The 14,060-nt window shown below is 47.9% G+C and overlaps 1 protein-coding gene across 7 annotated transcripts in view; it reads left to right on the forward strand.

Moving 5' to 3' along the window:
- Positions 1 to 1,503: 1,503 nt before the first annotated feature.
- The window catches only part of FBXW11 (F-box and WD repeat domain containing 11), a 65,776-nt gene continuing 53,219 nt past the window's right edge, over positions 1,504 to 14,060 (forward strand). For 2 of the 7 annotated variants that reach the window (XM_048960246.1, XM_048960251.1), the window contains exons 1-3: positions 1,561 to 1,672; positions 9,468 to 9,541; positions 11,934 to 12,042. Coding sequence is in view for 2 of the 7 variants with exons in the window: in XM_048960249.1 (XP_048816206.1) it covers positions 1,628 to 1,672 (45 nt within the window). In the remaining 5 variants the exon portion in view is untranslated. Of the gene's footprint in view, positions 1,527 to 1,560; positions 1,673 to 9,467; positions 9,542 to 11,933; positions 12,043 to 14,060 lie in introns of those variants that run through there. The other 5 variants (XM_048960248.1, XM_048960250.1, XM_048960253.1 and 2 more) reach the window with 4 other exon arrangements.

Genomic DNA, 14,060 nt, shown 5'->3' on the forward strand with positions numbered 1-14,060 from the left:
TTGCTTTGATGTTTCAAGTCTGCTGGCTTGTTTGGTCCCTGGAGTGAACAAAGAGAGCGAGCAGATTGGGATCTGCATAGCAACCAGGGAACAACTTCATCTGCAAGTCCTTAGTTGTAGGCAGTGGTGTGAAGGTGGAAAGAATCCAGCCCAGCTCTCAGTCCCCAGGACTGGGTCCCATGGGGATGGAGAGTGTTAGGGTGAGGATGGGGGTCAGTGTGAGGCTGTGAGGGTCCTGGGGCAAGCACACAGCCATGGATGTGCTGAGCAAGTTTTGGCTGCAGCCGTGTAAATGTGGCAGCTCCTGGGGCACATTAGTCCCATTTCCTCCACAGGGTGCTGGGCAGCACGGGGGAGGTGGGGTTTGTGGACAGGGAGATCTGCTGGGCTCCAATTGTGTTCAAATTGTTGTGTTCCCAGGCAACAAATAGGACCCAAGGAAATGGCCACAAGTTGTACCAGAGGAGGTTTAGGTGAGACACAAGAAAATTTTTCTCTCAGAGTGGTCAGGCACTGGAATGGCTGCCCAGGGAGCTGGAGGAGTCGCCGTCCCTGGCAGTGTTCAAGAGGCATCTGGATGAGGAGCTGTGAGATCTGGGTTAGTGCTTGTGGTAGCAGTGGTGATGGGAGGACAGTTGGACTGGATGATCTTGCAGGTCCAACCTTGTGATTCTGATTCTAAATTGTGTGAGAAGGACGCAGTTCTGATGGGAAGAATTCTTTATAGCATTGTTACGAATAAAGTACACTTCTGCTGACAGAAAAGCACCACAAAGCAGGCTTCTTGTCAGTAACAAAGGACTTTGTGTCATTTCCATCTGCTCTACTCCACGTTTTTAAACACTTGGCTCAGGTTTTAACAGGTAAAACGTGCTGAGCAGGAGAGCTACCGTGCGCGTTTCTGTCAGAAGCATGGCATCGCAGTGCTGCGTTGTTACACCAGACCCTTGCAGATGACACTTTTGCTTCCAATTTTCAATGCCTACCACCGCATTCAGTGCCTGCCGCATCGTCAGCTCGACCGTGCTGTCCCTGCAACACTGCGCAGCCGCTGGCGGGCGCGTGGGGCACCGGCAGGCCTCAGCGCCAGGCAGGCACAGAGAGCCGGGAGCCGGAGGTGGGCCGGGCCATCCCGCGCCAAGCCCCAGGGCTTCACCTCAGCGCCTCTGAGGGAGGACCAAAGTAAGCGGGGCCAACTCCAAGCTAAGGAGAAAACCGGGCTCAAAAAGCGAAACGCAGCGAGAGCTGACTGCGGGTCGAGGCTGCACACAGCCCCACCGTTTCCCGCCCGGCGCCATTTTCCCTCACCACAGCGCTCACACGCCGGGGCCCGGCCTGCTACCGAGGGTGGCCCGTCAGGCGGCGCGGCGCCTTCCCGGCGACCTCCGCGCGGCCGCAAAGCGCGCCGGGCGCCTGCCGCAACCAATAAGAGCGCGGCGCCGCGGGGACCGCCGGGAGTTGTGGTCCGCTTCGAGGAGAGCGGGAGGCGGCGGGCGCCGCTTTTCTTCTGGGCGTCGTGACGTCACGTACGTGCGTGCGCGCGCGCGAGCGGGGGGGCGGGCGAGCGAGTGGCGGCGGGGCCTGGCGGGCGCGGGGCGGGCGGGCGCCGCGCGGAGCTGCCGCCGCTATGGAGCCCGACTCGGTGATCGAGGACAAGACTATCGAGCTGATGGTGAGTCACGGCCGCCCCTCCCCCTCCGCAGCTTCCCGCTGGGCCCGGCGCCGCGCTGTGGGCCCGATGGGCCCGGCGCTGCTTGGAGGTTCCTGCGGGCCGGGCCCGGCCGCTGCGCCGCTCCTCCCGCCGCCTTCCTCCTTTGGGGGGCCGCTGAGGAAAAAAGCGTTAAAAAAAAAAGAAGCAAAAAAAAAAAAGCAAACAGCTAATTCAAGAAATAGAGAAACTAACCAAAAAAAAACCCACCAAAAAGCAAAAATCAAAAAAACCAAACCGCGCATCCAAATGATCGCTGTGTGAATGGGGGGGCTGGAGGCGGGCTGCCTGCACCCGGTGCGCGGCTCCGGTCCGGAACTCCGGGCCCGGGGGGAGCGGCCCTTCCGCCAGCCCTGCAGGGAGCGGCCGAACCGCGGCCCGGCGGGAAGGACCCGCATCGCCACCGCTGGGGGGGAGCGGCGCCGGGAGCTGAGAGCAAGAGTGAGAATCACCGGTACTGCGACGGTTCTATTTTGTATCGCCGTACGCGGTATTTGCTGCTGTATACGGAATTCAGCACGATGCAATGGTGTTGGGTGGTAAAAGAACCCGAAATGGGCTGTTGCTGCGCTGTGAGGGGGAGCTGGGCGCTGTGTAGGCACTGGATGGTTGGGGTTTTTTAGCTAGCTTAGCGCCCGCTCACACGGCAGCTGTGGAAAACGCCAGCTTCCCTCTGGTGTTGCCTGCTGTGTGTAAGCACAGGTGGAAGGCCAAAAGGAAACGGCCCGATGGCATTTCGGTGCTCGCTGCCTGTCGATGAGGCCAGCAGCTTGAAGGCCATCTCAGTGATCCCACTGTCCCAGTGGATCTGGGGAGCTCCCTCTCATTGTCAGCGACATCGGAGCGGCTGTGGTGCAGCTGTGTCTTCCAGCAGCAGCTCCCTGCAGAAAGCTGCCTTCTGCATTTCCAACACAGCCAACTGGATCCCAGCAGTGCTTTCCTAACTGTGCCAGCGGGTTGCAAATACCGCCTGGCCTTGGGGCGTGTGAGCTGCTCCAATGGGGCTGGGAGGGAAGGTGGCCTCACTCAGGTTTCTTGCTTGCCCTTTGTTACAACTCTCCCTTTTGAGGCGTCTTCACTGGTTTTGGCCAGATTGCCAACGGGCAGAAGCAAATGTAATTTCTGATAGCAGCTCTGTCCCCTCGTTACAGCTGCATCTTGGAAATGTGCTAAGGGAAAGGCAAATATGTATGGATACTAAAATTTTCAATTCTTAGGAGACTTAGGAAACAAATTTTTTCCTTTTTCAAAGCAAATTAATATAAAATTTTAGTAAAATGAACAATTAATTCTGTAGTTCCCAATAGAAATTGATATTCCATAAAGCTTAGTTGGTAGTTTAGTTTTGATCCTGGCAAAGGCTTGCAGAGAACCACTTGTGTCTGAGCAGAAATGTTTCGCTGGAGTCACCAAAAGCCCATTGAAATGGAGCCCTGGCACAAAGGTTCTGTGCTCTGCTGTTGTGGCAGATGAGATTCTCTGGAAGGTTTGCTGAAACAAACAGAGCAGAAGTAGAAGTTGTATTGACAGAGCTTTCAGTCAGCAGTTACAGTGTTTTATGCACTCTTGTATCAGTTGATAGTAGCAGCAGTAAACATTGCAAAGCCAGAAATGATCTGGAGGTGCAGGACCTGATGGATGCTCCTCTGTTCGAGAGTGTTGTTGTCAGAAAGAACGGGTGCTTGCTTACTGCAGGCGAGAAGTTGTAGCCTCCTGCTGATCCAGGAGGCTGTATTTGCAGCACTTTGGGTGCTTGCTCACTGCCTTCCAATGCCAGAGCTGACTCCCCAGTACTGCAGCTGCAGATGGATGATGCAGGAGTTCTGAGCAGCAAATACAAAGCAGTTCTGAGTGGCTGATAAACAAGAGATAACGTGTCAACGTGTTGCATAAAGGCAGAGAACAGGGTGTTCTAGCCCTCAACTTCTTCTGCACTGGCTGGGTCATTTACGCTTATTTAAAGAAAAATCAGTCATAGAAATAATACTGGTCTATTTTTAAAGCTGAAATCTAAGAGAAATATTTTAAGGTTTCAGAGTGACAACTTCTATTTGCTGTATGGAGTTCTAGCTAGTGTTTTGGAGTCGCCGTCTTAGGACAGCTGGAGGCTTTAGCTGTTAAGTTCTAGCTGTGGAAATCACGTCGTTAGCCTTTTAACAGTGATGAGCAGGTGATTTGGTGAGGACTTTCCTTGGCTTTCAGTTGTACACGGGATGGTATTTGGCCCACAGGCCTGTGCTGGCACTGGGGGGATGCAGGGCTGCAGCTGGGCTCGGAGCGCTGTGTCCATTGGATGCTGTGAGCGGGTGAAGGATTGGCAATGAGGAGTAAGGAGGTAATCCAGAACAGATGGAGGGCTTGCCAAAATGATGCAGAGGGCTCTTTCTTTGCAAGGTTTTGGTTTTGTCCGTGAAATCAGATAACAGGAGCCCTTTTGCTCTTCTAAAGGATCAAACTTTCTGAAGGTGAAATACTGACAACAAATGATTTGTGAAATGTGTTTGTTTTTTTTTACCAACGCATCCTGAGCTGTTTATAAAATCTGAGTTCAGTTGCATCAAACCCATTACACGTGTTTGCCTTGAATACCTGCTAAAAGCCTCGTGGTTCTCCTTCCCTCTGAAAGCTGCACTAAGCCACACTTTTGTTTCCCCCTCAGGCTTTAAGACAGGGGATAGTTAGTTTCTTAGTTTGCGTTAAATGTGGTTGTACAAGAACGTAGAGGTGTGGAAAACACATCCGGTACAGGTTAAAAAGTGACACAGGCATGGGTGGAACTGCCCTCATTGTAACATCTGGATCACAAATAAAAAGTATCCTTTTCTCCCAGTGCCTGCTGGGCACCCCGGGGCATGGTTACTGGAGTGCTCCCACTCACTGAGCTGCCATCAGCTCTTCCTGCTGTGCCCTCGATGCGCTGTGCTGCGCTGTGCTGTGCTGCCAGCGCTCACCTCCTGCTGCAGAGCTGGTGGTTGGAGCTCTGCACACCACTGCTCCATGTGGGGGGTGTGAAGGGGCACTGGGAAGGAGGGCTGTGCTCAGCAGAACCACCAACGTGTGCTTGTTTACGTGTTATTGGAATTTGTATCTCAAACTTACCTATATGGAAAATATTCTTCGTGTGGCACCCATGTTGTCTAGAATGTCTCTCTCATTGCTGTCCAGTATTTAAGTGCCTCTGTAAATAATAAATGAAGAACTATAATTCAATATGTTACCAAAAGTCTTTTGGTTTCTCCTGGCAGAGTTTTGATGGGAGCTGCAGGTCTTCAAATTCACAAGGTAACATCTCAAAACAGAGCGTTTCTCACAGGACCACTGTGAGACCGCTGTGTTGCCAGCAGCAACTTGTGTAGATCGTGCTGGTGCTACCTTGAGTTCCCTGGGTCACTGCAGCTGGAGGTGGCGTGCACCCAAACGGTGTGAAGCTTTACTGTGCAACACAAACCTGAGCATTCCATTTGGAAACTCACGTACAACAGCTGGATGTGTCTCAGTAGGCCTATAACGTTCTGCCTTGTTTCTTCCCTCCCTGTCTCAATCAGTGCACGCCAAGCAAGCAGTTGCATTTTGTTCAATTTTTCCCAAATGTTTCAGAGGAATCCTTCAGAGGGTTTACTCTTGTGGTGATAGAGATAGTGATGGACTGGGCGATGATCCTATTTGCATCTGGAACAAAGGAGGCACTATTCTGGCTCCAGTGTCGCTGTTTTGCTCTTAATCAAAGCCTGGGAGTAGATGGAGAGCCAGCAGGACCTTTGGAGACCTGTGTATTAACTAGTTACTGTGCTTTGCTAGGACAGCAGGCTATGCTTTACAGTTCTCTTTATTTATTAGCTAAATGAGCAGTGTTCTGAGCTGTGTGTCAGACATGTGAGTGTGCAGCCAGCAGCATGCTGGGCTGCTTCATCAGTTAGGGGCAGAAAGGGAAATGGTGAGGGCAGGTGTCTGACGTGGTGAGGTTGCCTGCTGGCTGCTCGGGAGGCACAGAAGAGCCTTTGGGGCAGCAGATGTAAGATCTGTGCTGCTGCAGAGGTCATTAGACTGACAGTCACATTTCATAGTGCCTGTAAGAGGAGGAATGAAAATGTAAAGTGAATAGATTACTGTGACTTTGGCAGCAGTACAGAAAATGGGAAGGAAGAGCTTAAGAAAATGAATTAGAGCTGGGTAACTGAATTTAAAGCCTGCAGAGCTATGGTGAAATGAGGGAAGTAGCCAGAGACGTGTGGAAAGCTGTACCTTTTGGGAAGGGCTTGGTGGAACAATAGGCTGAGTGGGGAACTGATTACCAAGGGAAGAAGGGCGGTGGTGAGCACAGAGATGCTCAGGGCAGGTAAGGGGTGAGAAAAGCCAGCTGAAGTTCTGCTTTGGATGGCAGCAGCTACTGGTCTGTTCAGATGGAGGAGAACTGCAGATGCTCCATTTGTGGGGAAAATTCTGAACCTAAGTATCTTTAAATTCTTTCCAAGGGAAGCTTGCAATTTTTTCAGGAAGCTCAATGCTGGCATTTCACCAAAGGCTTTTTAAATCTCATTTGGGATTATTTTTGCCTCATTTCAGTTAAATTATCTAACATGACTCGATTTGCCAGCTTCTGCAACAGCGCTGAGCACATGAAGAGCAGCAGCCAGAGTTGCCTAGGTGCCTGAGAAGCACGTGTGACCTCCAGCCCTTGTGAGCATCCCCAGGGAGCTCCAGGGCACTGAGCTGAAATTGCACAGGCCCTGAATCACGCTGAGAAGAACCCAGTGTGCTACTGGCAGTGTGGGATGGGGTCGGACCCACGGGCAGGCACACCAGCCCACCCCTCTGACCTGCTCCTGGGTGCTCCTGTAGGAACTGACAGGGTGCATGGATGGCGTTGGTGGTTTCAGGCCGTGCTGGCTGTGTCTGTCTGTCCCTTGGGGAGTGTTGTTGGATGTCAAGAATTTGGATCACCAGCATCTCGGCAAATCAAACAGAGCTGTCTTCTTCCAAGCTGTACCCTGAGAGAGGCTAGGGGACATTCTCTGAAGGATGGATGTACCTTTTCATTTTGTGTGTGTTTGCTAAAGCACCTTCGCTGCTTGTTAAATCAACTTGATGTATGGCTTTTGATGCGTTACGTTTTATTGCTGTGCAGTTTAGAGGTCACTCTTGCTTTGGCATTTTCAGTTTCATCTTCCTGTGCTGCTTTGAGTGCTTGTGCAGCAGGGTGAAAAGCGAGATGGGCTTCATATGAAATGGATGGTGCAGCAAATGTGCAGTGAGGCAGGAATGGCGTGTGGGAGAGAATGAGGGACCATGGCCGTAAGAGGGCTGCTCTGCAACGAGCTGCTGTTACTGCAAGGGAGAGAAGAAATGGAAGGGAAATGAGGATATGTACTGAGTTGTTTAAACTAATGCTGATTAATAACAGTACTTACATTTTAGCTTTTTTTCTCTGGTGATGTTTTCTTTATACTAATGCTACTGTTTATTACATAATCTGATTTCACAGCTTGATTTCCATGGTACTGATAGTACTTCGTTATTCACAGCAAATCCAGTTTTTCTGGAAAATCCCTCCCTTCTCCAGTTTCTTGGTGTATTTATGAGTTCATTGGGGTTACATCTGATAGCCTGCTTCATTTTCCTGTGCTACTTCCATGCATTTCCCACTATGAGTGGTGCATGACCGAGACCAAATAATGCAGAACTATTGCAATACCTTTTGTGCTTTAATAATAAAAAAAAGGGAGTCTCCTTTTGGGAAATTAATTCCTTTCTCAAACAGGCAAACTTGACAATGGGAGTGTTTGAGGGAGGTGTGATGTTTCTTCATTGCTTTGCTGAAACAGGTCCCCGTAGGAGTTGCATCCCTGTGCTTGTAACCTGCAACCGCAGAGTGTTTAGAGGTAAGCACAGAGTAGTTCCACATCCTGGGCCCACTCCTATACAAATGCAGACAGATTTCTAAGATGTAGATAAATACCTGCTTGCTAGGAATAGGGGGAACCACTGTGCTTTCTGTGTAAACTGGCATAAAGCTTTTGGGATCAATTCTTGGCCATACAGCGTGGCAAAGTTTGTTTCCTTCACCGGCCTGGCTGAGGCAGCCAGCTGTGCGTGGTGTGGCCTGGCTGCATTCTGTTTTGTGCTGCTGAGGGGCTCCACAGTGTGGAATTTAGGCACAGAAGCCGTGTACAGCCTGCACTGTGTGCCCCCTGGGGAGGTGTGTGTACTCAGGACGGCTTGCACACTGATGTGCTGTTTAAATCTTCTGTCTTTATAAGTCGCACCAATTGAAGCATTTCAGACAAAAGCTCTTGGAAAGCCTATACTCAGAATCTGTTTGCAAAACTTAAGCTCCAATTACAGCTTGTATTTGATAGGAGATCTTTGAAGCAATTCTGTCTTGGCACCAAAGGACCTGCCAGGGAAACTCGATATTCATGTTGTCTCCATCGCTCCTCCATGGAGAGGAGCTTCCAAGAGAAAAATCAGACCTGTGCTGTCACACTCACATTTGTGCCTTTGTGCCTCTGCTGCTGACATCCCACTGGCTCTGTTTTGATTTAGCAAATCAGTACATTTATATAATTTTGATAGCTGGCTGAGCTATATTGTACTCTTAAAGTTCTGAGTCATATGCCGTGACATCTTATTGCTTTACTTGGCAGCATTGAGGTTCATGTATTGGATGTGGTATTAGACTTACAGCCCCGCTTCACCTTTGAAATGTATGTTGCCCTGTGGTTGATGCCTGCTTTACAAAGGGTCGAAAAGCAAAACATCATCCCACGCTGGAGATGCTCCTCTCCTGGTGTACCAGGATTGGGTTGGAAAGGTCAGTGTGAGAGATGGTGCTAGCTAGCTGCTCTGTGGGCAGTGCAGCGGTGTGTTCTAGAAAATGCTTCTGCTGTTTCTGGCTGGGGTTAGAGGAAATCATTCTGTCTGCTGTCTCAGACTTGCAGAAAGGTCTGGCTAGGAGTCACATGGCCTGGTCTGTTCAGGGTAGGCTTTCATTATTTTGTTACATCTGTAGTTGGAACTTCCACAGGCTCGGTTTTCTCTTAGGTTACAGTTAAAGCTACTTCAAAGTCTTGGTCTCCTACTGTAAGCATGCTGCTGGAGGTTCTGGATGAAGTCCTTTACCATCTTGCTCTGGGAGGGGTGCCCTTCCTCTCAGTCAGGAATAGCGCGCCTTGTTTTGCTCTCTCCCAGCTCCGGGTTTTTCTGGAGGTGCAGCAGTGCTGAGTGCTCTCATGTGGATGGCTGGCTCCATTTGTGCTGCTGGTGCATGAGGAAAGCTGGATCATTTTGAGTCTGGAAAAGGAAAAAAAACAAAACTCAAACAAATGTGGCAACGAAATGCTTTGGAGCTTGTTTGTGGAAAGGTGAGGAGAGCTACTGCAGTGTTTTGCCACGAACTCCCAGCCTGGCAGTGCACACAGCGTGGTGGTCAGCTGTACGCTGGTGGATGAAGCTGTAGTGGTTACTCCATTGTAGGCAGCACAGTTTCTTCTCATCTTCCTTGATCTTTGCAAAGTGAGCTGTTGTCCCAAAACAATTTGTTTAGGATTCATTCATTTAGAACATGGGAAAGAGCAATTTGTTGTCTGTGAGTCCATTTCTTTGTCTTAGATCCACCAATCCGATGTCCCCACTAACTCAGGTGTTACTGGTAAGGTGTATTGGCCCTGTCTAACAGTGCTAGCAGTGCTTAATTGGGATTTCATTCAAGCAAGGAGTAGATACACCAAGCTGAAGATGATTGGCTGCTCTCTTTTAACAGAAAAGAAGGAAAGCCCATTCGAATCCCCTTTCATTCTGGATTGGTGGATCTGAAGCGCAGAAACAAAGTTTCAGGTAAGCAGTCACCCTGTACTATATCCTGCTGCTTCTGCTTAGATGAGTTTGTCCGCAAATTCAGTACCTGCTTTAACTGCTTGATGACCCTCAGATTGCAGAACGCCCCAAGCTGCCGGTGTGAGATTGGAGTGAGGAGTGTATTAAGGGGAGACAGCTGTGCTTTGTTAGGATGCTGCTGATCTCTGAAGGCAAGGCTTAGGATAGATGTGCCATCTGCAGAGCTAGACAGCAGTACCTACAGACAAAGGGGCACTAAGGAAACACGTCCCAGATCTTGCATCTGGAAGGTGGAGGCAGCCTTATCAATGACTTGAAACTCTTCTGTTGAGTTCAGAAACTGATGGCTATCTGCTCTGATTTCTGGCTGTATTTTCTCGTGAGTTCATCGGAAATGTAGAGAACTTCTCCACTCGTTTGTGTTACAAATTGCAGTGGCTTTGTTCTGCTGTTCAGGGCAGCGCTTGGAACCAGCATTTTAAATCCTTAGGGAGATTTCAGGTTCTCTTAGTGATGGTTCTCAAAGCAGTGCTGAGGAGGTGCTGCAGAGCTGCAGCAGGTTTGTTTCAGAGTAGCACTGTGGGTGTGTTTTGAGTCCTGTTGCTCTGAGACTTTGAAATGACTGTAAAAGGCTGCAGTATGGTGTCTCAGATAAGTCTGGGAGGTATCTGTGTGTGTTAGGAGGAAAAGTCAGATCCCTGGCTGATAGAGAAGAATGTTATGTGCCTTGAATGTCCAGTGGGAAGGTGAGCCCCTCTCCTAAGGCCCGGCTCTGTTGTGAGTTAGTGCTTTAATGAACTTGTCAACTCATTTCTAAAGCTAGTGTGAAGCAGGTACACCTCAATTCCTTTTGATATTAATAGCAATTACACTAAGCTGCTTGAGTGCTCTCCTCTGTAGACAGCTATTCAAACAGATGTTAAGGCCTCAATATTTAATATAACATAGAAGAAACTCTCGTAGGTGCAGCTGATACCTTGTATTATTTTAGCTGTGTCTTTCATTTGCTGGTATGGTATTTTCTGCAAAAATCTTACTTGCATTTAGTTGATGAACACATACGTAATGAATTGCTTGTGCATGGGATACTGTTGTTTCCATGCTTGAGTTTTTGAATACTTGAGTGATCAGGTTAGGGTGAAGAAGTCCTGGGTATGCTTTTTAGTACAGTCTGAAAAATCCCACCCATTCTGAGGGTTAATCCTTAGTCTGACACGTTTCTTGCAGTCTCTCCTACTCCATCAGGCCATCCCTCACTTTGGAGCTGCACTGCAATAGAATCTCCTGGAGCGTTTGCTGCCCTGAGTGTGCCCTTTTCTAAAATGAGAGAATTGGGAGACAGGACTGATCCTGACATCTCTAGTGATGAGAACTGCAATGAGAAAATAATTTAACACGCGCTGGGGGGAGGGAAGGAGAAGCTGTAATGTGTATTCCTGCTGATTAAGATCCCCTGTGTGCTGGTATTCAATACTGTATGAATTGCTGAACTGCTTGAAACGTGGAACAGTCCTGTCAGAGGCATTCAGAAAGCTAAGCTGAGCACAGATGTAAGTGTATGCACATTGCACGCTTAGTTCTTGTCCAGGTTTTGAATCCTACATTTTTAAGAGTAAAGTGCAAGTCAGCTTCAAAGGCTGCTGAAATACTCCCCTGCAGCATGAGGAACACAAACACTGACCGTGTCTGTAGCATTTTATAACACACTGAGGTTGGATTTCACATATGCTTCAACTCTTCCAAGTTGAAGTGCACACTGCTTTGTCCATATCTGATTTTTTAAATCAGGTTAATTTTTGTTAGATTGCGTTAGTCCTTGTCCTTCATAACCTGATACAGAAAAGAGTCAGAGCCAGCTCTTATAGTCTTAATAAGCTTCATGACTTACTCACTGTAAGTAAGTTTTACTATTCCAGTTGGCAGCACCAGGTCTCCACAGCTGTTTTTTTCCTCCGGTTCTGATTTACTGTTAGCAGGTGTACTGCTGTATGAAGGCCTGTAACACCTCTGCTCCTTCAGCGTAAGGGAAGGAAAGCCAGTTTTCTTCTGAGGGGGCCTCTGTGTAACGTAGGATGTGCGAGTGCAGCAAGGACTGTTGGAATTCTGAGCTTTTGAAACTGCTGGAGCTGGGATGTTGTGTATGAAGGACGTAAAGATTGACCTAAATACTGTATTTCAGAAGATTTAGAGTGATTTCAGTTAACGCTGGAGAATAACTATGCTGTAAATGTACTGGGATTTTCTTTGTAGTCTTCCATGTCCTCCCAAAAACGAGATGCTGCATTGCACGAGTTTTATCCTGACGAATGAATTATAATGGAGTAAGGTTGTTGCTGTATTCAAAGAAAATGCATTTAATCTTTTCTCCACTGAACCCCTGTTCCTTTTGTAGCATTTGTTCTGTTGTAGCGAACGCATACTTTGATCTTCAGGAGCAGAGCGGGACTGCATTGTTGATCACGCTTCTGTGAATTCATTGCCCTATGTAGAAGAACTGCGTGGTAATGGAAAACAATTTTTCAGATAAATTCTCATTTGTCTTGCTTGGAGCTTCCTGAGTTCTCACTTAGTGTTCTCCCCAAATGCGAGAATCTTACGTGCAGGTCTTGAATGACAGCTGGGAGGCTGAGCTATAATATTTTTGGAATGGCAGTCGTTTATCTGAATAGATTTTTCTGCTGGAGGTGTGACTCAGCTATTGGTTTCCTATTATTTTAATTGGAAAGGAAAAATCAAAAATGTTTTACAAGTTCAGATGAGTTTGCTACTCTTTCACAGCTCTTCCAAACACAGCAAAGCCAGAGTAAGCCAGATCTCTTGTATGGAGACCGCCTGCTTGACCTGGGAGTGTGGCCGTTCTTGAAGCAGAACAGCTGAGCACAGGAGTTGCACTCTGGGCGTTGTGGGGGTGGTGCTCAGCCTTCCAAACAGCCGCTCAAGACTGGATGTGAGATTGCATTTTGTATGTGGAAAGGTAGTGATGTGATGGCACCGGTCCATACCTGTGTGACGCATGTGAATACACCACACCTCTCAAGGGACAACTTGGTTTTGAAGTGAGAAGAGTGCAAAGTCTTGCTATTGGTCTGACAAATTTTCTTTGGTTTAGAGGACCTCAGCAAAAATACCCAGTGTGCCAAAATGTGCAACGTAGTGAATGTACGACTGTGCCAAGCCAGGCTGTCACTTGTGGAACGTGCTTCTTTGTGTTATGTGCATGCCCACACACTTTGCTTCCAATTAATTAATCACAATTACGAATATACTTTGACACTTCTACTTTTCCACTTGTGAATACTCAGGGTACTTGTTCCAATGTCCAGTTGGTTCAGCACTGTTTTGCTTAGCAGTGTTCTGAATGATCACTTCAGGTAAAGCCACCAGGTAAGATCTAGATGACGTCCCAGCTAGCAAAAGGGATGGGGTGGTCGCCAACTGTACCCTGCCGAGTGTAAAATAATACTGAAGGCCTTTGAATGGTGTTAACTGCTTTCTGTTTTTTCTCTTATTGTGGTTCATGTTGATTTTTTGAGAAGGTTCTGGGCTTGATATTAAATTTGCCTTGGGAGCATTAAACTTCTGTAGTCATCCCATCTGAAAGTCAAAGTTTGTGTGTCAGAATCCCCCTTCAGCGGCACTCAACATGGGATGCCAGTGGGTGTGTTGTTCCCAGACAGAGCATTTCAAGTACCAGCTGTTACCCCACGGGTTTATCAATATTAATCACTAATGGAAAGAAAGAGACATCAGTTCTGTTGGTCCGGGCTTAAAGAAAAAGTAAACTGCACTGTAAATTGAAAATCTTGAATAGCATGTGTGTCTCTTACAACTAAACACCCGAAAGAGAACTCAGGGGGAAGATTGAGGTTTGTTGGCTGTACCTGGCCTTCCCAGTCTGAATCTTCGCTCTGTGGAAATGCAGAACAAGAGCTGAAGCACTGAGGAGCTGGTTGGTTTTCATGAGAAAGATGGGAAAAGCACTTCAGAACGTGGGAGCCCGGATGGTTTGTTAGGAGCTTACAAGCAATTTTGATTTTGTAGTCAACTGTGTGATCAGTAAGTCATTGCAGGAGGAGTGAATTCATTGGCTAGCCACGCTTCTTGCCAAGTGCATTTTCTGTATTTCTGTTTGTAATTAGGAAGGAACTCCCTCCAAGCTTTTTTGACCTGCCCAGAAGCATTGCAGGTGCAGGGCTGGCTTTGCTTTAAGAGCGGACTCCCCGCGCTGTACACCTAGCACGCTAAATTGAGATTCCTCAAGTTACCTCTGTATAAATAAATAGAATGTGATTTTGGTGTAAAATGTTGAGGTCACAATTCCTGTACTTTATAGAAGTTGTGGTAATAAGGGTTAGTAATTAATGCTGCCTTAACGATGACACTGCAGCATTGCCATCACCAGACCGAAAATGTGCGTTAGTTCCATTGGGAGCACAAGCTCAAGTCCATATGTGTTTCTTGAGTTAACTTAGTGAGCATTACAGAATAATATAAGAAAGAAATCACAAATGTTTCAGTT

Source organism: Lagopus muta, chromosome 14, assembly GCF_023343835.1.
Source record: "Lagopus muta isolate bLagMut1 chromosome 14, bLagMut1 primary, whole genome shotgun sequence".
Lineage (NCBI taxonomy): Eukaryota > Metazoa > Chordata > Aves > Galliformes > Phasianidae > Lagopus > Lagopus muta.